Source organism: Ranitomeya imitator, chromosome 5, assembly GCF_032444005.1.
Source record: "Ranitomeya imitator isolate aRanImi1 chromosome 5, aRanImi1.pri, whole genome shotgun sequence".
NCBI classification, from domain to species: domain Eukaryota; kingdom Metazoa; phylum Chordata; class Amphibia; order Anura; family Dendrobatidae; genus Ranitomeya; species Ranitomeya imitator.
The window spans coordinates 405,199,814-405,225,786 of NC_091286.1; the positions used below are offsets into that span (position 1 = coordinate 405,199,814).

At 46.1% G+C, this 25,973-nt stretch overlaps 1 protein-coding gene across 1 annotated transcript in view; it reads right to left on the reverse strand.

Annotated features, from left to right (window-relative positions):
- Positions 1-509: 509 nt before the first annotated feature.
- The window catches only part of EIF2B5 (eukaryotic translation initiation factor 2B subunit epsilon), a 57,935-nt gene continuing 32,471 nt past the window's right edge, over positions 510-25,973 (reverse strand). Inside the window, exons 15-16 of the mRNA XM_069726981.1 lie at positions 3,383-3,493; positions 510-1,208 (exon numbers count right to left, since the gene is read on the reverse strand). Coding sequence (XP_069583082.1) covers positions 1,149-1,208; positions 3,383-3,493 — 171 coding nt within the window. The 3' untranslated portion in view covers positions 510-1,148. The remainder of the gene's footprint in view (positions 1,209-3,382; positions 3,494-25,973) is intronic.

Here is a 25,973-nt window from a genome sequence, read left to right on the forward strand (position 1 = left end):
CTTGTGGCATGATGCTCTTATGTGGTGCTATAAACCAATTCTATTATTGGTAAATACTAAACATCGGACTTTCTTTTCAATGTACTTTTTACACATCAATGGTTGAATATCTGTTGCACATGTACTTTAATCCTATTTTAATATATACATTTATTCATTGTTGCTGGATATAGGATTCTCATCCCAACATTACTCCATAATATAATTAATCATACTTTCCAATCTTTCATTTATATCATGATTGCAGTCTAGTTTTTCCATCCTCCTATATTGTGCCTTTGATTTTGTTGTCCTTGTCCATCGTGGTTTGTTTTTAATTGTAAATCAATACATTTTTGATTATGAAGTACAATAAAATTACCATTTCGCCTTACACATGGTTCTTTTTCTCAATTTATATTGTAGTTGCATATGACTCTAGTATATGTGCAACAACTGTGTTCTTTATTTTCATGCACACCGGCATTCTTCATTGGTTTCATTAACATAACGCTTCACCTCCAAAGTCATTCAAGATCCATATAGTCTTTTATTTGTTCCCCAAAATAAATATTTGCACGCAAACACAATAGGTTTTAGTCCTGTGAATGTTGGTACTGGCGCAAATTCCTGTCCCATTGGATCATAAATATTAAATCATGGCGGAGTCATCAGAAATAACTAACCAATATTTCATTGGTTTGTAAATGTGATACGACAGAATATAAAACTGAAGGATTAAGATAAGTTTCACACGTCCGACAATTAGAGGCCGAATACAGACCGTCCCTGAGCCTCCTGACCAGAACTCAATAACTCCTTAGCATACAATGACGCTATTGAGTTCAGCTCTGGAAACTTGCTACTGGTCTGAGTATATCGCTCTGCAATCGGACCACGCACGTTAGATGTGTAAAACCAGTCTAAGAGAAGGTTGTTTTAAAATAAGCCCAGAGCGAGCAGCACCAAAGAACTATGCCACCCAGCATATGCTTCACCCTGATGGTGGTAATGCTTATGTGGAAGGGGCAGTCTACATAATCCTTGGCAGTCAATTGATATATTTGCATTTTGTGGCACTAAGGCCTTGATGTAAATATGGCCGATTCTCTGCAAGCCACTCCTCATGTTCGTATTCATCACGTACACATGTACGGTCACCGTCCACGTCACTCATCATCTGAAGATTCCTCCTCTGCTTCTTCCAACCACTGTATAAATTTCTGAAGCTGTTTGAACAAACAAGAAAGTTACCAAAACACTGCAATATACAGAAGTAGTGATAATCTGCAATACCCTTCCCATCAATACCACACCAGCCAAACCTAAATATAGTGTGTACTATTCCCTCCTCTTCTATCCATCCCCAATCACTCAAAAGGTGGTCATACAGCATGGACATGTATTAGTTAAATGAGACTCGTGGCTCCCCCATAGCTCACTCAACAGAGCTTACATGTGTTTTCAATGGTGACAGCCAATAATTTGTGCAGAAACAAAGAAAAGAATATGATAACTAATATTCTCTATCCTGCCTTCTTCAGATATCTGTGGCCGTTGGAGGGTTGGGACAATGCACATTAGGCTGGTCACGACAAGAGTGGTTATTTGGTCAAATTTACAAGTATACGGGAATATTAAGGGTGCATGTCCACGGTCCGTAATCACGGCGCTTTGGACAGAGCGGAAAACCCGCTCCGCCCAAAGCACCGCCCCCTTCTGTACGCACGGTGATTCCGGATGTGTTCATTGCACACATTCGGAATCTCCGCACCCCATACATAGGGCCCTGTTACTTACCTTGCCGCGACGGGGCATCGCCACAAGGTAAACAGACATGCTGCGATCTAAAAAGACGCACCGCGTGTCCGTAAACGAGGGCCTCCGGATGTGTGTTCGCACGCATAGTGGAGACAGGATTTCATAAAATGCTGTAACATCTGGACGCTGCGGGTTGAACACTGCGGCTGTATGCAGCCTTCAATCTGCAGCTAATCCGGAAGTAATCCCGAACGTGGACACATACCCTAAGACTAAACTCAACTGGGAATAGCTTCCTTCCTTTAAAACTTTTTCCAAATCTGCAAATACACATTTATGCAACTGAACAGTTTTCCTATTTGTACATTTAACGTTGTCCATCACATTGCACAGCCTTAATGGGGTTTTCCACTTTCATCCTTTTTTGTAAAAGCTCAATGACAGGCTGTCAATGAGAGGTCACTATTGGAGCAGTGGAGACAGCACTGAACCTGGACCTTTATCACTGCAAGCATGATTTTTTTTTTTTTTCCAAAAAGGTGAGGTGAAAACTAGTGATGAGCGAATATACTCATTACTCGAGATTTCCCAAGCACGCTTGGATGTCCTCCGAGTATTTTTTAGTGCTCGGAGATTTAGTTTTCATCACCGAAGCTGAATGATTTACAGCTATTAGCGAGGCCAAGTACATGTGGGGGTTGCCTGGTTGCTAGGGAATCCCCACATGTAATCAAACTGTCTAGTAGCTGTAAATCATCCAGCTGCGGCGAAGAAAACAATCTCCGAGCACTAAAAAATATTCGGAGGACACCTGAGCGTACTCGGGAAATCTCGAGTAACGAGTATATTCGCTCATCACTAGTGAAAACCCCTTTAAAAGGGAATCTGTCAACAGGATCAACCCTCTTAAGCCATCTATATGGGCATGTAGGACATAGGAAGCTGAATAAAATGATATCTTTATATCTGATGTCTTATTCCAGAGATATCCGTGTTTTCTTATATGTAAATGAGCCGTTCAAGGCTATTGAGAGGACACTGCCTGGAAGATCAGCTCCTTAGGCAGAGTTATGTTACACGAAGGGGAGTTACCAGTGTGAGACAAGTAACTAACAGGACAGGAGAAATTAACCTTGTCTTCTTGAAAAGACTTTTTTGCTTCTTTCTGAGCTCTGTGTATTGTAACAATATTCCAACCCTGTCTGCCTGTGAGATGGAAGCTGCAGCTGAGAGAAACCTGCAAATGTGTCAGTTATAGTCACACACCACTCTGCAGTGAAACCAGGAGGGTAGAGAGAGGCCAATACCTATCACACTGGTAACCATTATATAATCACACTGGTAACTGCCCTTTCATGTAAAAAAAGCTCTGGGGGAAGAGTCATCTTCCAGGCAACGTCCTCCCCAGAGCCTGGAAGAGGTCATTTATATAAAGTGATAAAAGATGATTTCTCAACAACAAGACATCTGATATGAGACATTCAGGTAGGACTTAGCAGTTTATACCCTGTATGCCCACATTAATACATTAATAGTTTACAAGGGTAAATATGGTGACAGATTCCCTTTAAAAAGAAGATGTGACACCAACTAAATTTATATTCAAAATAATAAATGACAACATGGAAACAAACTGTCTTACTGCTTGTTTTTTACGTAGCTGCCGTCCCTTATCTGTTATTTCTGTTTGTGAAAACCAACGGAGAATCATCTCCTCAGCCAGCACATCCTGTTGGTAAAATCCCATTAAAACCTAGAAGAGGGAAATTGTGGGGAATGTTAAACTTAGTCAAACACTTATACATGTCCATACATTTAAAGATAAAAACAAGGAGAACAATATCTGAGCATAAACATCAAAAGAAAAGTACTGTACATCTTGGGTTCTGGTTATGCGCAGATTCCTAACCACAATAGGCTATAACAGGGGTCACTGCTGATCAATTCGGACAAGATTCCTAGTGACCAAACTCTATCCAATATTTTGAAAATAGGGAAAAACTTGCAATATGTCGGTAAAATGCCTTAACGTAAAAAAAAAAAAACAAAAAAAAAAAACCTTAAAGGGTTATTCCAAGAATTACAATATTTTTCACAAAACACAGTGAATGCACATTTTTTGTTAATATATGGACTAAGGCCAAGCTAAGTTTCTTTCTTGTACCTTGGTGTATTTTTTAATCTCCATCTGACCCTCTGTGCACCCAGCTTTCACATAACTGAATGGATGGTCCACTTTTTCTAAAACTATATTTATTTCTCAGTAGCCCTTGCGTATCCTCACTGCTGCAGATCCCTTTCCCGATCCAGCTTGTTTGATCCTGACTAGCACCACCATGTCTGACCTATCATTCAGCTAATCTAATGTAGCGTTCAATTTATTTTTCTATGCACTCTAGGCTCATGTACAATATTCTGCCTGACCCATGTTATCTTCTACCACCTACATCAACTGCAGTCTCCATAATGGCAGTGAAAAACTGTTTGTTCCTTTCTTCAGACAGTTCAGTAATGTGAAACCCAAATGCTATTCTATTGATGCATACAGGAGAAGATAATCATCAGACACATGCATCAACAGAGCAACATTTGCAATTTCATATCATTGGTCTCCAAGCAGTACGCAACAAACACTACTCAATTAATCTTAGCCCTTTTACATAGTCCCATCATGCAGTATATCCCCCACCCTGGAGTATATATTTTCAGCCACTCTATACAGAGCCCCATCTTGCAGTATATCTCTCTTCTCAGACCATCTACATACAGCCCATCCTGGAGAATATTGCTCCACTGAGTCCCTCTAAGGAAATCAATTACCGCATATAAGGCTATGTGCACACATAGGAAAAGAAGTGCAGAATTTTCTGCACAAAATCCACATCTCCTGGCGGAATCCACATCTACGGATTTGCTGCGTTTTTATGCAGATTTTGTGCGGAATTGATGCGGATTTTCTGCGGTTTTGCCACTGCGGATTTTTAACATGGAGGGGTGCAGAAACGCTCCTGATCCGCACAAAAGAAGTGACATGCACTTCTTTGAAATCCGCAGCAATTCCGCACTGATTTTTCCGCACAGCTTTTTTTTTTATCCCATTGATTTACATTGTACTGTACATCACAGTGCGGATCTGCAGCGTTTCTGCGCGGAAAAAGCCGCTGCAGATCTGCAGCAAATCCGCATCGTGTGCACATAGCCTAAAGCTCACCCAGACCTGGCTGGTCGCACAGCTGTTAGCTAGGCATTGAGAAAAGAAAGGCAGCGTCCAGAAATAAAATCTTCAAATTTATTTCTTTAAATTAAAAACATAAATGGGTCCACGAGCAGGAGATGGCAACATAGCTAATGCGTTTCAGGCACAAGTAGCCTGAGTCACAGCATGAAAGCAAGCACACGAAAAATGGTTTAAAAATTCTAAACAAAAAGTGACATAGTAAATAATATTAATCACATCTGATAAGTAATTGATTAAGCACTCAAAATTACTAAGTAGCTGAAACAAATGAAAAAAAAAAAAACTATGCTAAATAAAGCAAGCAATTCTTTAATACTGTAACATAAAATAATGTTGTGTAATCAGACCATTAGACGTACATTTTTTTTTAACCTGTGTATCCAAAAGGAATCTCTATTAAACAATTTTCTGTAATAACTGTTGCACCCGGGTGGTTTATCAACTCTTTTAATGGCTTGTACTGAACGATCACTGGCATGTACATATCAAAATGGGAAGAGACCACCGAAATGACAGTTCCTGCTTTGCCCATATCGGAGCAGGATGTACAATTTTACAACTTATGCAAAACTGAATGAACAGTACATCAATCATAAAACAAAATATGTACCGTAGATTTATATTACAATTATGTCCCGTGACAGTGGATTCAAAAGATTGAGAGGCTCACAAAACTTGACAATTGTGTCATAAATGGCCACACTTATAACCATAAATAACCAGTAAATAAGTTGTCTGAGAATAACTGCTCCATTGTAGGTAAAAAATTCAACCCATGGTGACAAAATTTAGACTGGAAACATTAATGAGGACTAGTATTCTTTAATGATATTACATATTTGTGGGTGCTCATGGCTGTGGAGAACTGAAATGAGAAGGGTCCGATTAGCCTATTGTTTTTATTGTGAGACGATAGCATGGCTGATCGATTTCTGACGTTCGTCACATGCAAAGCCCTGTGTAGCATCCAAGAAGGATAAGGTCACTGAGATAGTCGATCATACTCCACAGATTTCAGCAAGAAAAGCTGATGTCTGTAGAGCAGTTCCTTTCAGAGTCATTAATTCCCCAACAAAACCTAAGATGAAAACAAGATGAGCAAATGCCCTGCAGTACATAAATAGCAACAGTGCATACAAATAACAAAAAGGTACTTATTTAGCACAATTTTGATAAAAATAGGGATTTTTGTGTACTCACCGTAAAATCCTTTTCTCCGAGCCATTCATTGGGGGACACAGACCATGGGTGTATGCTGCTGCCACCAGGAGGCTGACACTAAGTAATACAAAGAAAAAAATATAGTTCTTACCGATAACGGTATTTCTCTGAGCCCATGACGGCACCACGGAGAGAGGGGATCCGCCCACCAAGGACAGGAAACCTACGGATAAAAAGGCGGTACCACTCTCCTGCATCAGTTGTTTTACATAGAGAACGATGGGAGACTACTAAAACATTTGTAAATTTTAACGGTTTATCATAACGAGATACCGCGTGTTTAAAGACTATAAATAGACTATGGCACTAATTTGATGTGCGCACCCATAAGTGAAGGGAGGGAATGTACGGGTGCCGTCATGGGCTCAGAGAAATACCGTTATCGGTAAGAACTATATTTTTCTCTGATCGCCCATGACGGCACCACGGAGAGAATTGCATAGATAGTACATTCAGGGAGGGACCACCGCCTCCAGAACCCTTTTACCGAAAGTAAGGTCTGAAGAGGAGATTAGGTCCAATCTATAGTGCCTATAGAATGTGGATGGTGAAGACCAGGTAGCAGCTCTACATATCTGGTCTATGGAAGCTCCGGCCTTCTCCGCCCAGGAAGTTGCCACTGCCCTTGTTGAGTGAGCCTTAACCTCCCCGGGAACGGACATCCCACTTGCCGAGTATGAGAGACTGATGGCGTCCGTGATCCATCTTGCTATGGTGGCTTTGGATGCTTTTTTTCCCCTTCCGGGGACCCTGGAAACACACAGAGAGGGATCCTCCCTACTCTCTCTAGTGGCTTCTATGTAATGTAAGAGACACCTTTTTACATCTAGTGTATGTAATGTTTGTTCCTCCTTATTTTTAGGGTTGGGACAGAAGGAGGGGAGAGATATCTCTTGGGACCTGTGAAATTTTGAAGCCACTTTCGGTAGATATGCTGGGTCTGTTTTTAAAATGACTCTATCCTCTAGAAATTGTGTGTAGGGAGGATTGGCTGAGAGAGCCTGTAAGTCGCTAACCCTACGGGCAGAAGTGAGGGCGACTAACAGAGCAGTTTTTAGAGATAAATTTTTCAGTGAAGCTTCGCGTAATGGTTCAAATGGAGTACTAGTCAGGGCTTTAAGGACCAAGTTTAAGTCCCATTGAGGAACAACTTTTACTGGAAGAGGCCTCGATCTTCCTGCTGCCCTGATAAATCTAGAGACCCATCTGTTTGAAGCCAAGTCAAAATTGAATAGCGCTCCCAAAGCTGCCACATGAACTTTTAGGGTACTAGTGGCCAACCCCATCTCCAACCCATTTTGTAGGAATTCTAGTATGGAAGTAAGGGGAATTTCTTTCCCTATTCTTATACCTGAAGAAGACAGAAATTTTTTCCATACCTTGCCGTATTGTTTTGTTGTAACCGGCTTCCTACTTTGTAACAGAGTTGAGATTAGCCCCGGAGAGAACCCTCTGCTCTCTAATAATTTCCTTTCAAGAGCCAAGCTGTCAAGTGCAAGTTCTTGACTCGTGGATGACAGACTGGGCCCTGCGACAATAGATCCTGAAGGTCTGGTAATACCCAAGGGTCGGATATTGACATCTTCCTCATCCATGAGAACCAAGGTCTCTTCGGCCAGAACGGGGCAATTAGGATGACCAGCGCCCCGTCCTCCCGAATCTTCCTCAGCACTGCTGGAATCAGAATAAGAGGAGGGAAGGCATAGACAAGATGGTGACCCCAAGATATCAGGAAAGCGTCCACCGCTACTGGGTTCCCCAGAGGAGATAGGGAGCAAAAGGAGGCTACTTTTTTGTTTAGATGGCTCGCAAAGAGATCTATTTTGGGAACACCCCATCTTTCTGTGATCTGGGTGAATATTGACCGATTTAGTTCCCATTCCCCCTGTTTTAGGCTGGACCGGCTGAGGAAGTCTGCTTTGTAATTGTCTACTCCCCTTATGTGTAGGCTTGTTAGGGATAAGAGATTGCTCTCGGCTATTTGCAGGATTGAGTCGGTCACTTCCATTAGATTTTTGGAACGGGTACCCCCCTGGTGATTTAGGTAAGATACTACCACCCGGTTGTCCGACATTACTCTTACATGGTGAGAGTGAAGGACCCCCAAGAATTCTTGAAGGCCAAATTTTACTGCAAGGAGTTCCTTCATGTTGGAGGATTTGTTTACCAGAGATGGAGACCAAATGCCCTGGGCTACTAGGTCGCCCAGATGGGCCCCCCACCCTGAAGGGCTAGCGTCTGTAGTCAGGACTTTCGAGACCTGAATTACCCATGGGACTCCCTGGGAAAGATTTTCCTGCGATTTCCACCATGTTAGAGAGTGATTGGTGCGAGGAGATAGAGTCAACTGCCCGTCTAAATGTCCTCCTAGATGGATTTGCTCCGATAAGATCTGCCATTGAAGGACTCTCGAATGTAATTGGGCCCACTGGACCGCTGGAATACAAGAGGTCATGGAGCCTAAGAGGGACATGGCCTGACGGAGTGTTATGGAGGGGAGAGATTGGGTTCTTGATACTAAACTTTTTAGTTTTTGTATCTTGTTCTCTGGGAGCCGACACTCCATCTTTTTGGAGTCTAGAGTGAGACCTAGATACTCCTGGACCTGAGAAGGCATTAGTCTGGATTTCTCTATGTTTATTAGCCAGCCCAATTCCTTTAAAGAATGCATCACTATTGCCAGTTGATCCTCGCAATGTTGCGGGGAGGAGCCTATCACCAAGAAATCGTCCAGATATGGAACGATTAGGGTATTTTCTTCCTTGAGGTGAGCCATTACCTCCGCGACCAGCTTTGTGAAAACCCTCGGGGCTATGGCAAGGCCAAATGGTAGAGCTGAAAATTGGAAGTGATTTAGGACTCCCCTGATGTGAACTGCCATCCTGAGGAACCTCTGGTGATCCTTGTGTATTGGGACGTGATAATATGCGTCCTTTAGGTCCAGGACCACCATGAAGCATTGGGGAAACAACATTTTGATAGATGATTTTATCGTTTCCATCTTGAATGCTTGAACGTCCAAGTAATCGTTTAGTTTTTTTAGATTTATAATGGTCCTGAAGGAACCGTCTGGTTTCTTCCTCAGGAATAGAGGGGAATAGTACCCTTGCCCTCTTTCTTGTGGGGGAACCTCCAGGAGTACTCCCTTTTTTACTAGCCCGATGACCTCGTTTTCCAGTGCCAGCTGTTCTTCTGCCGAAGATCTTATAGATGTCATCGTAAAAGAGGGACGGGGCCATTTTTTGAATGTCAGCCTCAGACCTGATTCTATGATGTTTAGAATCCATTGACTGGAGGTAATCTTTTTCCAGGCTGGGAGAAAGAGAGATAATCTCCCTCCCACCTGGGGTGAACCTTCATTGAGAAGGCTTCTTGGTATCGCTGGGGTTTTTGTTAAAGATGAACCCCTTGTTCTTGTTCCTCTTATCCTCCCACTTTCCCTGGCCTCTCCCAGGGTTCTTACGGAAAAACCTCTTGTTCCGAAAGGGCTTCCGGTAAGAGGGGAGACCTAGAGAGGGAAAGGACTTTTTCTTGTCCCCTGCTTTTTCCAAGATATCATCTAATGTGGAACCGAACAAAAACTCCCCTTCGCAGGGGATAGTACACAATTTTGTTTTTGTTTGTAGATCGCCAGGCCAATTCTTAAGCCAGAGGGCACGCCTGGCCGCATTAGCAAATACTGCCGACCTGGCAGCTAATCTTATAGAGTCTGCCGAGGCGTCAGCCAGAAAGGCCGCAGCTCCCCTTATTACGGGTAATGTCTTCAGCATCAAGTCTCGGGAAGTTTTCCCCTTTAATTGACCCTCTAGTTGATTCAACCAGATCATTAGGGAGCGAGATGTGCATGCTGCTGCCACTGCCGGTTTCAGGCTTCCTCCCGCTGACTCCCAAGAGCCCTTGAGGAAGGCATCCGCCTTCCTGTCCATAGGGTCTTTTAGGACCCCCATGTCCTCGAACGGGAGAGCGAATTTCTTTGATGCTTTCGCTATTGCTACATCTAATTTGGGGGCTTTTTCCCAAAAGGAGCAGGATTCATCCTCAAAGGGGTATTTCCTTTTGGGAGTTAGGAGAGTCTTTTTCATGGGTTTTTTCCATTCCTTTTTGATTAGCGCTGCAATTGTTTCATTAAGCGGAAAAGCTCTCCTCTTTTTTGTTCTAAGCCCCCAAACATAATGTCTTGTGCTGATTTTTTAGGGTGGGAGTCTACTAACCCCATAGTACTCCTCACTGCCTTTATGAGGCCATCAGTGTCCTCTAATGGGAAACAATTGTGACCTCCTGAGGAAGAAGTGGATGACGAAGATGCGGAGGAGGAGTCGGAGGATACCGAACTCGCACTATCGCTGTCAGATTTAGAGACTGGGGACGGGGACCTGTGTCTGGTCCTTCTCCGTTTTCTTCCCCTTTTAAGGGATTTAAAGGTGTCTTCCACCTGCTCTTTAATCAGGTTTTTAAGATCTGTTGCAAACCCGGGCAGGCTTTCTGATACCGTCTGCTGTATGCAGGAATTACATAGCTGCTTCTCCCAGGCGAGTGGAAGATCCTCTTTACAGATGGCACAGACCTTGTGCTTGGTTTTACCTACGCTTTTCCTCCCCTAAAAGAGACAAATAATAATCTTACTGTCTCTAACTTTCACGAAGATCAACTTACCACCTCCAGGACCCATAAATACCGGTTGGGAATTCTCAGCCTCTGGCTTTTTCCCCGACGCCGTGCTGGACTCCTTGCTGTGTTGAGACCTTTGGCGTTCTTTGCTGGTGTCCTGGTAACCTTTCTGCTGCCGCCTTTTTTGCTGCTGCGGCGATGCTATAGGTGGAGGTGATTCAGGCAAGGGAGATGCCGGGTCGCTCATACTGCTGCTGCTGGTCTGCGCAAAACAACACTTGCTACGATGGCGCTGACACGACTGCTCCTGCCAATATACTGCAGAGCCACTGGGGGGGAAGTAAATCCTCCCATTTAAACTTTCCCGCTGCTCCTCTTTTTTTTTTTTTTTTTTTACTTCCCGGCGCCTGCGCCGTAGCGCCCGGCCGGCACGAGGAGCGCTGAAACGCTGGCGCCTGCGCAGACGCTCCTGCGTCTTGTAGAACGCCTAAGCGTCATGTCGGGATCTATGGAGCGTCCAGACTACGGCGAGGAGCGCCGAACGCCGACGCCTGCGCAGTCGCTTCCGCGGCGCCCCGGCGTCTCGCGAGACCAGCGCAGTTCCGGGCATGCGCCGACTTTCCAAGATGGCGCCCGGAGTACAGATATGGCGCTGCTGACCGGCACCCCCGGTCCTATGCAGACCCTTATTGCGCGGCTCTGCAAGCCCGATGGCGTTGCAGTGTGCAGGCTGACGCGAGCTAGGGGAGGGCCACGCCGCACCTCCCGCAACCACAGAGGGACCCCCCTGGATGTTGCCGCTGCTGCATCTTACCTGAGGAGGTGACCGCGAACTCCTTGTCACCTCCTCCACGCACCCTTGAGGCCCACTAGCCCCCAGCGGTGGTGCCTCGGGTCACCACCCCAGCCGAGGCAGAGGGACCCCAGCTGCCTGAATCGGACTGGTTGGCCCCGGAATTCCAACGCTGACTGGTAAGTCCGTAGGTCTCCCATCAAGGACAGGAAACCAACTGATGCAGGAGAGTGGTACCGCCTTTTTATCCGTAGGTTTCCTGTCCTTGGTGGGCGGATCCCCTCTCTCCGTGGTGCCGTCATGGGCGATCAGAGAAAGTTAGCTCCTCCCCTGCAGTATACACCCTCCTGCTGGCTCGCAGCTAACCAGTTCGGTGCAAAAGCAGTAGGAGATCAATAACGACATATAAGCGTAAAGCATGTCACATTATATATAAGAGTATAACATATCAAAAGATAAAAACAAAGCATAAGCTAATAACAGGGTGGGAGCTGTGTCCCCCAATGAATGGCTCGGAGAAAAGGATTTTACGGTGAGTACACAAAAATCCCTATTTCTCCTTCGCCTCATTGGGGGACACAGACCATGGGACGTCCCAAAGCAGTCCCTGGGTGGGGACAACATCACTTCAGGCCGTGTAGCCGCTACTTACAAGTGCGCCACCGCGGCCTGCAAAGTCCACCTGCCCAGACTCACATCTGTGGAAGTGAGTGAAATATAGTGCTTCAAGAATGCATGCGGCCTGGAGAAATTCGCAAGCCTGCGGTCGTGCTTGCCGACGTCTGGCGCCTAGAGCCCTCAGACAGGGAGATAGGCTGACATCTAGCGCGAAAGGACTCCTGGATGGAGAAAAGAATCCACCAGGCTAACGTGGCCGAAGAAAAACGGCTAAACCCTTCCTGCGACCGTCAGGAAGCCTACTTACCATCGAAAAACCCGAGTAAAATGTCCAACCTTTGGAAGGACGTCGTCCTCGATACGTACCCACTCGGAGCACTCGCTTCTTCCAGATTATGGAGAACCCATTCCGCTTTGTGGACTAGAGCCGAAGGAGATGAGAGGACGATGCCCCTGCAACAGTGGAGATATAATACCCCTTGGCAACGAGGGAACAGGATGGCTAGAGGGCAACCTTGCCTTGAAGGTAATAAGGAAAAAAGATAAAGAACAGAGCGTCGAGATCTGAAGACTCATCAGGAGGACAAGAACGCAGAGAAAGAAGGGGAGAGACCCTCCCTGATAGAAAAGTCTATCCGGATCAGAAAAGGAGTCCACTGTAAGATGCCCAGGACCATTAAGGGCCCACGGATTTAACGGTACGTGGTAGGGAAGAACTACAGGTTGAGGCCTGCAAGAAAGACCATATTTCCAGCTTGAGACAATAAGCCGGAAAAATACTAGTACCGCAAGCGAGAAAAAAACCTGACATGGTCAGTGTGGGTCTCCCGGGATCACTGGGGCCCTACCCGCTTCCGAAAAGGTTTCAGACGTAGTGGAAGAGGGGTTATGGAAATTGGTACCATGGAAGAATAGATCATGCACTGCAATGGTCCTGGATCGCGAGGCCAAACCATGAACTGGAGTACATTGGCGTTCAGCTTGGACGCCATCCGAACTACCTCTGGAGTACTCCAGTGAAGGCAGGTCCGATGGAAGATTTCCGAGTGAAGTTCCCACTCACTTGAGGAAAAACCCCGGACGGCTGAATATGTCTGCCGCCCAGTGTACTACTCCAGGGAATGTACTGTTGAGATCACCGAAGATAGAACTCGGCCCATCAGAGAGTGCGAGGTACCTTAGCCATGGCGCTTGACTGAGGGTACTTGCTAGATGGCTAACTTGGGGCACAGCCGAGGCATTATCCAACTGAAGACCCGCCAGAAGGCAGAGGGCCTGCTGAAGGACTAGCCGTACCGTTCGGTTCTACAGAGAGATGATCGGGAGAAGAAAACTGGCAATGGTATCTCCCAATAGCCCTTGGGCCAGGAGAAGGCTCTGGAAGAGAAAGGAGCTCAGAGACTACCCTTTGAGAGCCTGATTGACTTGCAGAAAACGAGCGCAGCGAAGGAAACTGCTTCCGTAGACGTCCTTTCCCTCAGAACCCTCCTAGTGAATTGAAAGAACCGAGGGAATGAGAGATCGAGTGTGCAAGCTCCCTGTAGAAGGGCCACGACCTAGACCCGAGAGAGAGTAACCATCCTTCTTGGGCAGGATCATCCTCAAAGAGGATCTGCTGGGCTGAGAATGAGGGAAAAAAACTTGTCTAAGTTTAGCTGCTAGCCCAATAGAGAGGTAATTGCAAGTGATATGGACGACTCAGCGTAGTCCTAGGAGAGCGGCTACAAAGTCGACCAAATAGAGGAAGGACGACCATGCTTCTAAGGTGCAAGAAGAACATGACAACCGTCATGACCCTTGCGACCACTCTGGTGTGGTAGCCAGGCAGAAGGGCCAGGTCGTGAAAATACTGTTCGCGAATGGAAAGGCGAAGAGATTATAGTAGAGAGGAGAAATAGGTATGTGAGGGTAAGAATCCCGAATGACGATGGATGCCAGAAAACAACCACGTTTCTCTGTTGAAGTAGTGGCTGAGCAGAGGAACTCCATCCGAAAAATGAAAGGGCCCTGTCAAAGGTTGTTAGAAGTTTGGGGTCCAGGAATGGAGATACTTTTCATTCCCTCCATTTTGGAACCAAGATCCCTTAGATCTAGACTGTCCTGGCCAATGCTTCCACTGCTGGTTGAGCCTGAAGAAGAGATACGATCCCTTGCTAGTCTCCCGCTCAGAAGATTTGATTGGCCAGCTATACTGTGGAACGAAGTAGATAAGGTCTGGGACCCAGAGACTTTCATTCTCTCCCTTTGGTCAAGCAACCCATGCGGCTAAGGAAGGGTAGAGCGCTGAACCCGAAACCACAAGACGGAACGAACTAGATTTGCTATCCGACTGTCTGTGGAATCTTAATTGATGATACACCGGCCAGGATACTGGTAGGAATACCGCAAGAAATTCTGCCCGGCGAGTCTGCCAAGTGACAGAATGCGGGACTGTAACCAGCAGGTCTCTGCCATCGTCGTGCAGAGAAGAAAATAAGGAAAAACCTCGATCCACCATCTTCTTAACAGGGAAGTGGAGAGGAATCGTCCACTTTCTTGCATCTGATACAAAGGGGGGAAAACCTCCTTGTTGGAACACCACAAATGTGGACGCCACATCCCCAGAATTGAGGTTTCCGAGTGGACAGGGCAGGTTGTGGCGATAGACCTGGATGCAGAAGAAGATACATGGAGGCGACACTCCGTGTGCTCGTCTCTTGAAGGTGTGGGGGGAAATCGGAGCCCTTTAAGGGACCCGTCGCCCATAAAATTCCGACCAGGTATGGTATCCTACTTAGAGGTCTTCCAGTGCATCACCGTCAAATGTTGATGGAGATTTTCTAGAACCTGTACGTTTTTCTAGAATACTTGCGGCCCCTGCTAGCCGACGGCTCCCATTGTAGGAGAGGGAGCATGTGAGTGCTCCAGAGCTCAGTTAGGGTGACCAGCTTAGGATAGATGATGTGCCCTTAAGACCAGTAAATACTGGTCATGCGCCTTTAAGGCTAGGGGTTACTGGCCCTGAGCCTTTAAGACCAGGGAATACTGGTCTTGTGCCTTTTGTAAGATGACATACTGTTCATGTGCCTTTAAAAGCAGGGCATGCTGAAATCCAGGAGATAATGGTCATGTGCCCTTAAAACCAGGGTATGCTGGTCATTTGCGTTTAAGACCAGGGCGTACTGGTCCTGAGCCTTTAAGTCCAGGGCATACTGGTCGTGTGCCTTTAAAAGCCAGGGCATACTGGTCATGTGCCTTGAAAACCAGGACGTACTAGTCATGTGCCTTTAAGACCAGGGCCTACTGGTTATAGCGTTTAAGACCAGGAAATACTGGTCACGTGCCTTTAAGACAAGGGCATACTGGTCATGTGCCTTTAAGACCAGGGTATTCTGGACACGTGTCTTTAAGACCAGGGGATACTGGTCACGAGTCTATAAGACCAGGGCATGCTGGTCACGTGCCTTTAAGACCAGGAATACTGGTCATGAAAGGAATGTTGGAACAAGTGCCTTAACCCCTTCCCGACCTTTGACGCATACGCTGCGTCATGAAAGTCGGTGCCATTCCGACCCATGACGCAGCATATGCGTCATGGAAACATCGCGTCCCTGCAGGCCGGGTGAAAGGGTTAACTCCCATTTCACCCGATCTGCAGGGACAGGGGGAGTGGTAGTTTAGCCCAGGGGGGGTGGCTTCACCCCCTCGTGGCTACGATCGCTCTGATTGGCTGTTGAAAGTGAAACTGCCAATCAGAGCGATTTGTAATATTTCACCTAAAAAACTGGTGAAATATTACAATCCAGCCATGGCCGATGCTGCAATATCATCGGCCATGGCTGGAAACACTTATGTGCACCCACCCCACCCCTCCGATCGCCCCCCCAACCCCCCGATCTGTGGTCCGCTCCCCTCCGTCCTGTGCTCCGCTCCCCCGTCCTCCTGTCCGCTTCCCCCGTGCACCAATCAAACCCCCCCGCACTCCGATCCCCCCCCCGCACACAGCGACCCCCCCCCCCCGTGCTCCGATCCACCCCCCCCCCGCACAGCGATCCCTCACCCCGTGCTCCAATCCTCCCCCGTGCTCCAATCCTCCCTCCCGTGTTCCGATCCACCCCCCCATGCTCCGATCCACCCCCCCGTGCTCCGACGCCCCCCCGTGCCCTGATCTCCCCCCCCCTTATACTTACCTGGCCGCCCGAGGTCCGTCCGTCTTCTTTCCTGGGCGCCGCCATCTTCCAAAATGGCGGGCGCATGTGCAGTGCGCCCGCCGAATCTGCCGGCCGGCAGATTCGTTCCAGAGTGAATTTTGATCACTGAGATAGGTTATATCTCAGTGATCAAAATAAAAAAAATAGTAAATGACCCCCCCCTTTGTCACCCCCATAGATAGGGACAATAAAAAAATAAAGAATTTTTTTTTTTTCACTAAGGTTGGGGTAAGAACTAGGGTTAGGGGTAGGATTAGGGTTAGGGGTAGGGTTAGGGTTAGGGTTAGGGTTTCGGTATGTGCACACATATTCTGGTCCTATGCGGATTTTTCCGCAGCGGATTTGAAAAATCCACAGTGCTAAACCGCTGCCGATTTATCGTGGATTTACCGCGGTTTTTCTGCGCATTTCACTGCAGTTTTACAACTGCGATTTTCTATTTGAGCAGTTGTAAAACCGCTGCGGAATCCGCAGAAAGAAGTGACATGCTGCGGAATGTAAACCGCTGCGTTTCCGTGCAGTTTTTCCGCAGCATGTGTACAGGGATTTTTGGTTCCCATAGGTTCACATTGAACTGTAAACTCATGGGAAACTGCTGCGGATCCGCAGCATTTTCTGCAGCGTGTGCACATACCTTTAGAATTAGGCTATGTGCACACGGTGCGGATTTGGCTGAGGATCCGCAGCAGTGTTCCATCAGGTTTACAGTACCATGTAAGCATATGGAAAACCAAATCCGCTGTGCCCATGGTGCGGAAAATACCGCGCGGGAACGCTGCGTTGTATTTTCCGCAGCATGCCAATTCTTTGTGCGGATTCCGCGGCGTTTTACACCTGTTCCTCAATAGGAATCCGCAGGTGAAATCCGCACAAAAAACACTGGAAATCCGCGGAAAATCCGCAGGTAAAACGTAGTGCCTTTTACCCGCGGATTTTTCAAAAATGGTGCTGAAAAATCTCATACGAATCCGCAACGTTGGCACATAGCCTTAGGGTTGGGTTGGAATTAGGGTTGTGGTTAGGGTTGTGTTGGGGTTAGGGTTGTGGTTAGGGGTGTGTTGGGGTTAGGGTTGTGATTAGGGTTATGGCTACAGTTGGGATTAGGGTTAGGGGTGTGTTGGGGTTAGTGTTGGAGGTAGAATTGAGGGGTTTCCACTGTTTAGGCACTTCAGGGGGTCTCCAAACGCAACATGGCCCCACCATTGATTCCAGCCAATCTTGTATTCAAAAATTCAAATGGTGCTCCCTCACTTCCGAACCCCGACGTCTGCCCAAACAGTGGTTTACCCCCACATATGGGGTACCAGCATACTCAGGACAAACTGCGCAACAATTACTGGGGTCCAATTTCTCCTGTTACCCTTGAGAAAATAAAAAATTGCTTGCTAAAACATCATTTTTGAGGAAAGAAAAATGATTTTTTATTTTCACGGCTCTGCGTTATAAACTTCTGTAAAGCACTTGGGGGTTGAAAGTGCTCACCACACATCTAGATAAGTTCCTTTGGGGGTCTAGTTTCCAAAATGGGGTCACTTGTGGGGGGTTTCTACTGTTTAGGCACACCAGGGGCTCTGCAAACGCAACGTGACGCCCGCAGACCATTCCATCAAAGTCTGCATTTCAAAAGTCACTACTTCCCTTCTGAGCCCCCACGTGTGCCCAAACAGTGGTTTACCCCCACACATGGGGTATCAGCGTACTCAGGAGAAACTGGACAACAACTTTTGGGGTCCAATTTCTCCTGTAACCCTTGGGAAAATAAAAAATTCTGGGCTAAAAATTATTTTTGAGGAAAGAAAACGTATTTATTATTTTCACTGCTCTGTGTTATGAACTTCTGTGAAGCACTTGGGGGTTCAAAGTGCTCACCTCACATCTAGATAAGTTCCTTTCGGGGTCTAGTTTCCAAAATGGGGACACTTGTGGGGGGTTTCTACTGTTTAGCCACATCAGGGGCTCTGCAAACGCAACGTGACGCCCACAGAGCATTCCATCAAAGTCTGCATTTCAAAACGTCACTACTTCACTTCCGAGCCCCAGCATGTGCCTAAACAGTGGTTTACCCCCACATATGGGTTATCAGCGTACTCAGGAGAAACTGGACAACAACTTTTGGGGTCAAATTTCTCCTGTTACCCTTGGGAAAATAAAAAATTGCGGGCTAAAATTCATTTTTGAGAAAATAATTTTTTTATTTTATTTTCATGGCTCTGCGTTATAAACTTCTGTGAAGCACTTGAGGGTTCAAAGTGCTCACTACACATCTAGATTAGTTCCTTTGGGGGTCTAGTTTCCAAAATGGGGTAATTTGTGGGGGATCTCCAATGTTTAGGCACACAGGGGCTCTCCAAACGCGACATGGTGTCCGCTAATGATTGGAGATAATTTTCCATTTAAAAAGCCAAATGGCGTGCCCTCCCTTCTGAGCCCTGCCGTGCGCCCAAACAGTGGTTTACCCCCACATATGGGGTATCTGCATACTCAGGACAAACTGGACAACAACATTTGTGGTCCAATTTCTCCTATTACCATTGGCAAAATAGGAAATTCCAGGCTAAAAAATCATTTTTGAGAAAAGAAAAATTATTTTTTATTTTCATCGCTCTGCATTATAAACTTCTGTGAAGCACCTGGGGGTTTAAAGTGCTCAGTATGCATCTAGGTAAGTTCCTTGGGGGGTCTAGTTTCCAAAATGGGGTCACTTGTGGGGGAGCTCCATTGCATAGGCACACAGGGGCTCTCCAAATGCGACATGGTGTCCGCTAACAATTGGAGCTAATTTTCCATTCAAAAAGTTAAAAGGCGCGCCTTCCCTTCCGAGCCCTGCCGTGTGCCCAAACAGTGGTTTACCCCCACATATGAGGTATCGGCGTACTCGGGAGAAATTGCTCAACAAATTTTAGGATCCATTTTATCCTGTTGCCCATGTGAAAATGAAAAAATTGAGGCGAAAATAAATTTTTTGTGAAAAAAAAGTACTTTTTCATTTTTACGGATCAATTTGTGAAGCACCTGAGGGTTTAAAGTGCTCACTAGGCATCTAGATAAGTTCCTTGGGGGGTCCAGTTTCCAAAATGGGGTCACTTGTGGGGGAGCTCCATTGCATAGGCACACAGGGTCTCTCCAAACGCGACATGGTGTCCACTAACAGTTGGAGATAATTTTTCATTCAAAAAGTCAAATGGCGCTCCTTCCCTTCCGAGCCTTACCATGTGCCCAAACAGTGGTTTACCCCTACATGTGAAGTATCGGTGTACTCAGGAGAAATTGCCAAACAAATTTTAGGATCCATTTTATCCTGTTGTCCATGTGAAAATGAAAAAATTGAGGCTAAAAAACTTTTTTTGTGAAAAAAAAAGTACTTTTTCATTTTTACGGATCAATTTGTGAAGAATCTGGGGGTTTAAAGGGCTCACTATGCATCTAGATAAGTTCCTTGGGGCGTCTAGTTTCCAAAATGGGGTCACTTGTGGGGGAGCTCCAATTTTTAGGCACACGGGGGCTCTCCAAATGTGACATGGTGTCCGCTAAAGAGTGCAGCCAATTTTTCATTCAAAAAGTCAAATGGCGCTCCTTCCAAGCCCTGCCGTGCGCCCAAACAGTGGTTTACCCCCACATATGAGGTATCAGCGTACTCAGGACAAATTGGACAACAACTTACGTGGTTCAGTTTCTCCTTTTACCATTGGGAAAATAAAAAAATTGTTGCTGAAAAATCATTTTTGTGACTAAAGTTAAATGTTCATTTTTTCCTTCCATGTTGCTTCTGCTGCTGTGAAGCACCTGAAGGGTTAATAAACTTCTTGAATGTGGTTTTGTGCACCTTGAGGGGTGCAGTTTTTAGAATGGTGTCACTTTTGGGTATTTTCAGCCATATAGACCCCTCAAACTGACTTCAAATGTGAGGTGGTCCCTAAAAAAAATGGTTTTGTAAATTTCGTTGTAAAAATGAGAAATCGCTGGTCAAATTTTAACCCTTATAACTTCCTAGCAAAACAAATTTTTGTTTCCAAAATTGTGCTGATGTAAAGTAGACGTGTGGGAAATGTTATTTATTAACTATTTTGTGTCACATAACTCTCTGGTTTAACAGAATACAAATTCAAAATGTGAAAATTGCGAAATTTTCAAAATTTTCGCCAAATTTCCGTTTTTATCACAAATAAACACAGAATTTATTGACCTAAATTTACCACTAACATGAAGCCCAATATGTCACGAAAAAACAATCTCAGAACCACTAGGATCTGTTGAAGCGTTCCTGAGTTATTACCTCATGAAGGGACACTGGTCAGAATTGCAAAAAACGGCAAGGTCTTTAAGGTCAAAATAGGCTGGGTCATGAAGGGGTTAAAGACCAGCAAAGCTGGTAATGTGCCTTTAAGAACAAGAATGCTGGTCATGCTCCTTTAAGACCAGGGATGCTGGTCATGTGCCTTTAAGACGAGGGCATACTTGCCATGTGCCTTTAAGACCAGTGCCTACTGGCCCTGTGCCTTTAAGACCAGGGCATACTGGCCTGATTTAGTACTAAGGAAAAGGAGACCGGCTTCTGGCAGAGCAGAGAATGCTGGGGATGTGACCCTTTTAAAACTAGGGGACCCTTAAGACCAGGGAATGCTGGTCCTGGGTTTAATAAAAAGGCATGGAAAGCTGGGGATGCACCTATGGGCCCAGCGACTACCGGGCAGAGTATTAAATACCAGGGAATGAGTCACCAGGGAATGAGTCACCAGGGAATGAGTCATGAGAGCTTCATTGCTGGGAACTCACAGCTCTCTGTTTGCAAGCCTGCACACTGTACTATACATTCTGTAGTGTGCAGGAGCACCAGAGATTGCAGCCTTAAGTATATAAAAAAACAGGGAAAGCTAGTCCCTTAATGCTGCCGGGATGCGTGCCGGGGGGAGGGGGGGATATTGGGGCGATTCACCTTACTCAGGTTCTGAGTCCCCCGTCTGGAATAGCGCTGACTTCAGCGCTGAAAAACCGCCGGCCGCAGCCCCCTCCAGAAGAAATAGTGACCGCAATGGAGGAGGAAGAAGATGGCCGCCGAGATCTCGTCTGGAACGAGAAGCGCCTGAATAGGGGGGCGGAGCCGCTAGAAGGAAGCAAGCGGTGGGCGGGGCTTCCCGGGATGCAGCCTAAACAGGGCCGAAGCCGGGGACTAAATTTATGGCTTCGGCCGGCGCGCACACGCAGACCGAGGGGAAAAGTGCCGCGAAGCTCTGTGGGGACCCAGTCGCTATGGAGCCCTCCTCTGACCGCCGGAAAACCCAAATCTCACGGAGCACTTACCCCAATATGGAGGGGGTGGCAGATGCTGCAGGTAGGAGCTGTGCCCGGGTAGATAGGACGGTGCAGGGTTGGGGAGCCTCCATCCACCATCCCTGCAGAAGAGGGGGGGAGAGGAACCGTCTGCCTCCTTCCATCATCCGCTTTTTCAGTGGTGATGCAGTGGGGGCTGCTCGGACGCCACGCTGGAAGGTGCCTCTGTACAGCCGAGGGTAAAACCTGGTGGACAGGGCTGAATGTCCGGCAATAGGCCTGGCTGCAGAAGAGGATACTGAAGGTGAAACTCCAGTGCTCGTCTGATAAGGGAGGGGGGAGATCGGTGCCCTTGAAGGGGCCCGTCGCCCCTAAAATCAGCTCAGGCAGTGGCTTCCCACGTCGCAGGAGAGGATACGGAGAGGTAAAACTCCCGTGCTCGCCTGTTGATGGTTCGAGGAGATCGGAACATGAAAGAATCCGTCGCCCCATTCGACCGTAGTAAAAAGTAAAAAACGGTAAAAATGAGTTCTTTGGGTCTGAATAGCAGACCCGTCCGTGTGCCTCCTACGGACACTAAGCAAGAACTGGTTAGCTGGGGGCCAGCAGGAGGGTGTATACTGCAGGGGAGGAGCTAACTTTCTTTGTATTACTTAGTGTCAGCCTCCTGGTGGCAGCAGCATACACCCATGGTCTGTGTCCCCCAATGAGGCGAAGGAGAAAATAAAAAAAATAAAAACTTAAAAGCCAGCCCACCGCATTGACGTGACCCTATTCGGGATGGTCCTAACCTCTAGTATTAGATTTTAATATTAGAGGTTAGGACTGTCCTGAATAGGGTCACCTTGATGCAGTGGGATGGCTTTTATGTGTTTGTTTGTTTTTTTATAAAAATTATGTTAACCAAGTACCCAATTTTATTTTTATGCACTATTGCCATTGTTTTACTGCAGGGTATTTGTTCATTTTGTTTTTAGCTTCAATTTGGGCTGTTTAGTGGTCAGTGTGAACATGCGCCTACATGTTGCATGCACACCAACTTATATTCCAGTTCATCTCTTTAGGTTTTAGTTCCCCAACAAGTATACATTTAAGTGTATGGGGAAGATAGCAAGTGACAGAATAAAGGAATGCATTAGTTACAGTTTATTTCCGGTAAGCAGCCATTTAAATCCGCTCACTGGAAAAATTACCACTGTACAAAAGATCCAAAAATGAAATGATGATCTGGGGAACATTATAAGAGATTGCTAAATTGTAATTATTATTACCGTATATACTCGAGTATAAGCCGAGATTTTCAGCCCATTTTTTTGGGCTGAAAGTCCCCCTCTCAGCTTATACTCGAGTCATATACCGGGAGGTCGGCAGGTGAGGGGGAGCGGGGGCTGTGTAGTTATACTTACCTGCTGCGGCGCGGTCCCTGCAGTCCCTTGCTTCCCCGGCGCTGCAGATTCTTCCTGTACTGAGTGGTCACATGGCACCGCTCATTACAGAAATGAATAGGCGGCTCCACCTCCCATAGGGGAGGAGCCGCATATTCATCGCTGTAAATGATCGGTAACTGTGACCGCTCAATTACAGGAAGAAGCTGCAGCGCCGGGGAAGCAAGGGACCGCAACAGGAGCAGGTAAGTATACCGGGAGGGGAGCGCTGCGCGATATTTACCTGCTCCTGGCGCGGTCCCTGCAGTCCCTGGCTTCCCCGGCGCTGCAGATTCTTCCTGTACTGAGTGGTCACATGGCACCGCTCATTACAGAAATGAATAGGCGGCTCCACCTCCCATAGAGGTGGAGCCGCATATTCATTGCTGTAAATGATCGGTAACTGTGAATTACAGGAAGAAGCTGCAGCGCCGGGGAAGCCAGGGACTGCAGGGACCGCGCCAGGAGCAGGTAAGTATACAGGGAGCGCAGCGCTGCGCGATATTTACCTGCTCCTCGCTCCAGTGCGGCTCCGTCTGCAGCGTCTCCTGGCTGTGACGCTCAGGTTAGAGGGTGCGGTGACGTAGTCAGTGCGCGCCCTCTGCTGAGCGTCAGTGCTGGAGACGGAGCCACACGAGGAGCAGGTAATTATTGAAAGCGCCGGCGTCCTGAGCGAAGAGAAGTGAGTATGTGATTTTTTTTTTATTGCAGCACAAGCAGCATTCTATTTGGCACAGCTTGATAAGGAGCATCTATGGGGCCATAATCAACGGTGCAGAGCATTATATGTGGCACAGTTTTATGTGGAGCATCTATGGGGCCATAATGAACGGTGCAGAGCATTATATGTGGCACAGCTTCACAGCTTTATGTGGAGCATCTATGGGACCATAATGAACGGTGCAGAGCATTATATATAGCACAGTTGTATATGGAGCATCTATGGGGCAATAATGAACAGTATGGAGCATCTATTTTTATTTTTGAAATTTACCAGTAGCTGCTGCATTTCCTACCCTAGGCTTATACTCGAGTCAATAAGTTTTCCCAGTTTTTTGTGGCAAAATTAGGGGGATCTCGGCTTATACTCGGGTCGGCTTATACTCGAGTATATACGGTATTATTATTATTATTATTATTATTAAAAAAAATCTGGTAAGGTCGTCATCCCCAATGACAAAATGATGAGTAAATCATTGATATAACGACCATACCAACTGTAGAAAGAATGAAGCGATTAATGTCTGGGAATATGAATTTGGATTTCCACCACACAACAAATGATTGTGAACGATTGGAGAGAATTTTAATCTGATAAATTGAAGGAAAAACTTGTTAGCAAACATAAAAAAAATTGTGTACAAATAAATAAACAATCTGTTGTGAATAATTTATTAAGGCATGGGTATATGAACTATATTTAGGAACCAGAAAGAGCAGAGATAGCATGGTTTGTGTGGGCTGATGGTATATTAGGATACAAATGTCAGCAGTAATCCAAGTATACTGATCAAGTCACAAAACCCAATCCAATTCCTGTAAAACCTGCTTAGTAACTGATAACCCGGAAGGTGAATTAGTAATGGTTGTAATAAACTGCCCAACCAGGAGAAGAGATTGTCATATTCGGAATCTATACCTGATACTACCGTCCGAAACAAGGGAGGAAAAACTCTCGTGGATTTTAATAGATTAGTTTTGCTTATTTTGTGTACTTGTTTTTATGCTATTACTAAGCGTTTGTTGTTCCTGAAATGTGTGTGCTTTGTTGGCATCTCCAGTTTGTGGAACCATATTGGATAACTTTAATTTGAAGAAATACATATGAAGATTATATTTCTGAGCCCCTCTATATACAGCCCCATCCTGCCATATATTGTGCCTCTCAGACCTTCTATATACAGCCCCATCATGCAGTATAGTGTTCCTCAGACCTTGTAGATACAGCCCCATCCTGCAGTATAGTGTTCCTCTTAGTCACCAGCAGGCTTGCTGTTATCTGGTAAGAGCTCTGTTCCTTTCCATAAAGTTATACCTCACCGCAAATGCTCCATTCTACAAACAGTACAGTCATGCGCTATGCTGCTCGTCCATGAGCACTGGAACTACTACAGGACGGATGCAATGACAACTAAAAGGGTAAGTAGAGCCTGAGGAGCATCTTTAAGGGGGTGATATGTGCCCAAAATTGGCTTGCAGGTTCTACTTAAGGAGTAAGTAAAGCTTTATAAAGATTTCTCATATTTCAGTGCCCCTATAATTACAAGCAGATCGTGGGGGTCCAAGTCCCAAGACCTCCACTGATTGCGCAAACCCCCAACCTCCTCCCCCCTGAGGCTACCACAGCTCCTGTCTGAGCACTCTCACAGAGCGGGGTGTGGACGCAATCGAAAGCATAGACTACGAAAGTTTAGTAACTCCTTAATAGGATTGTTAATTTAAAGTAAAATAGCCATTACATACATTTTAGTGTTATCATAAAAAACAGCAATTCCATCAGAAAATTAGTCAAGAGCCTCCAAGTATAAAAAAGAAAAGTGTATCAACTTATGCGACTGGACAATTCCTGTAAACTTTACTTTTATAGGTACAGTATACACTCGAGTATAAGCCGACCCGACTATAAGCCGAGGCACCTACTTTTGCCACGGAAAACTTGGTAAGCTTATTGACTCGAGTATAAGCCGGGTATGCATTGTCCCCTCATCCTTGTCCTGGTATGAATGCCTCCCCATCCCTGTCCTTGCCTACATGCCTCCCCCTTCCTTGTCCTGGTATAAATGCCTCCCCATCCCTGTCTACATGCCTCCCCCTTCCTTGTCCTGGTATGAATGCCTCCCCATCCCTGTCCTGGTATGAATGCCTCCCCATCC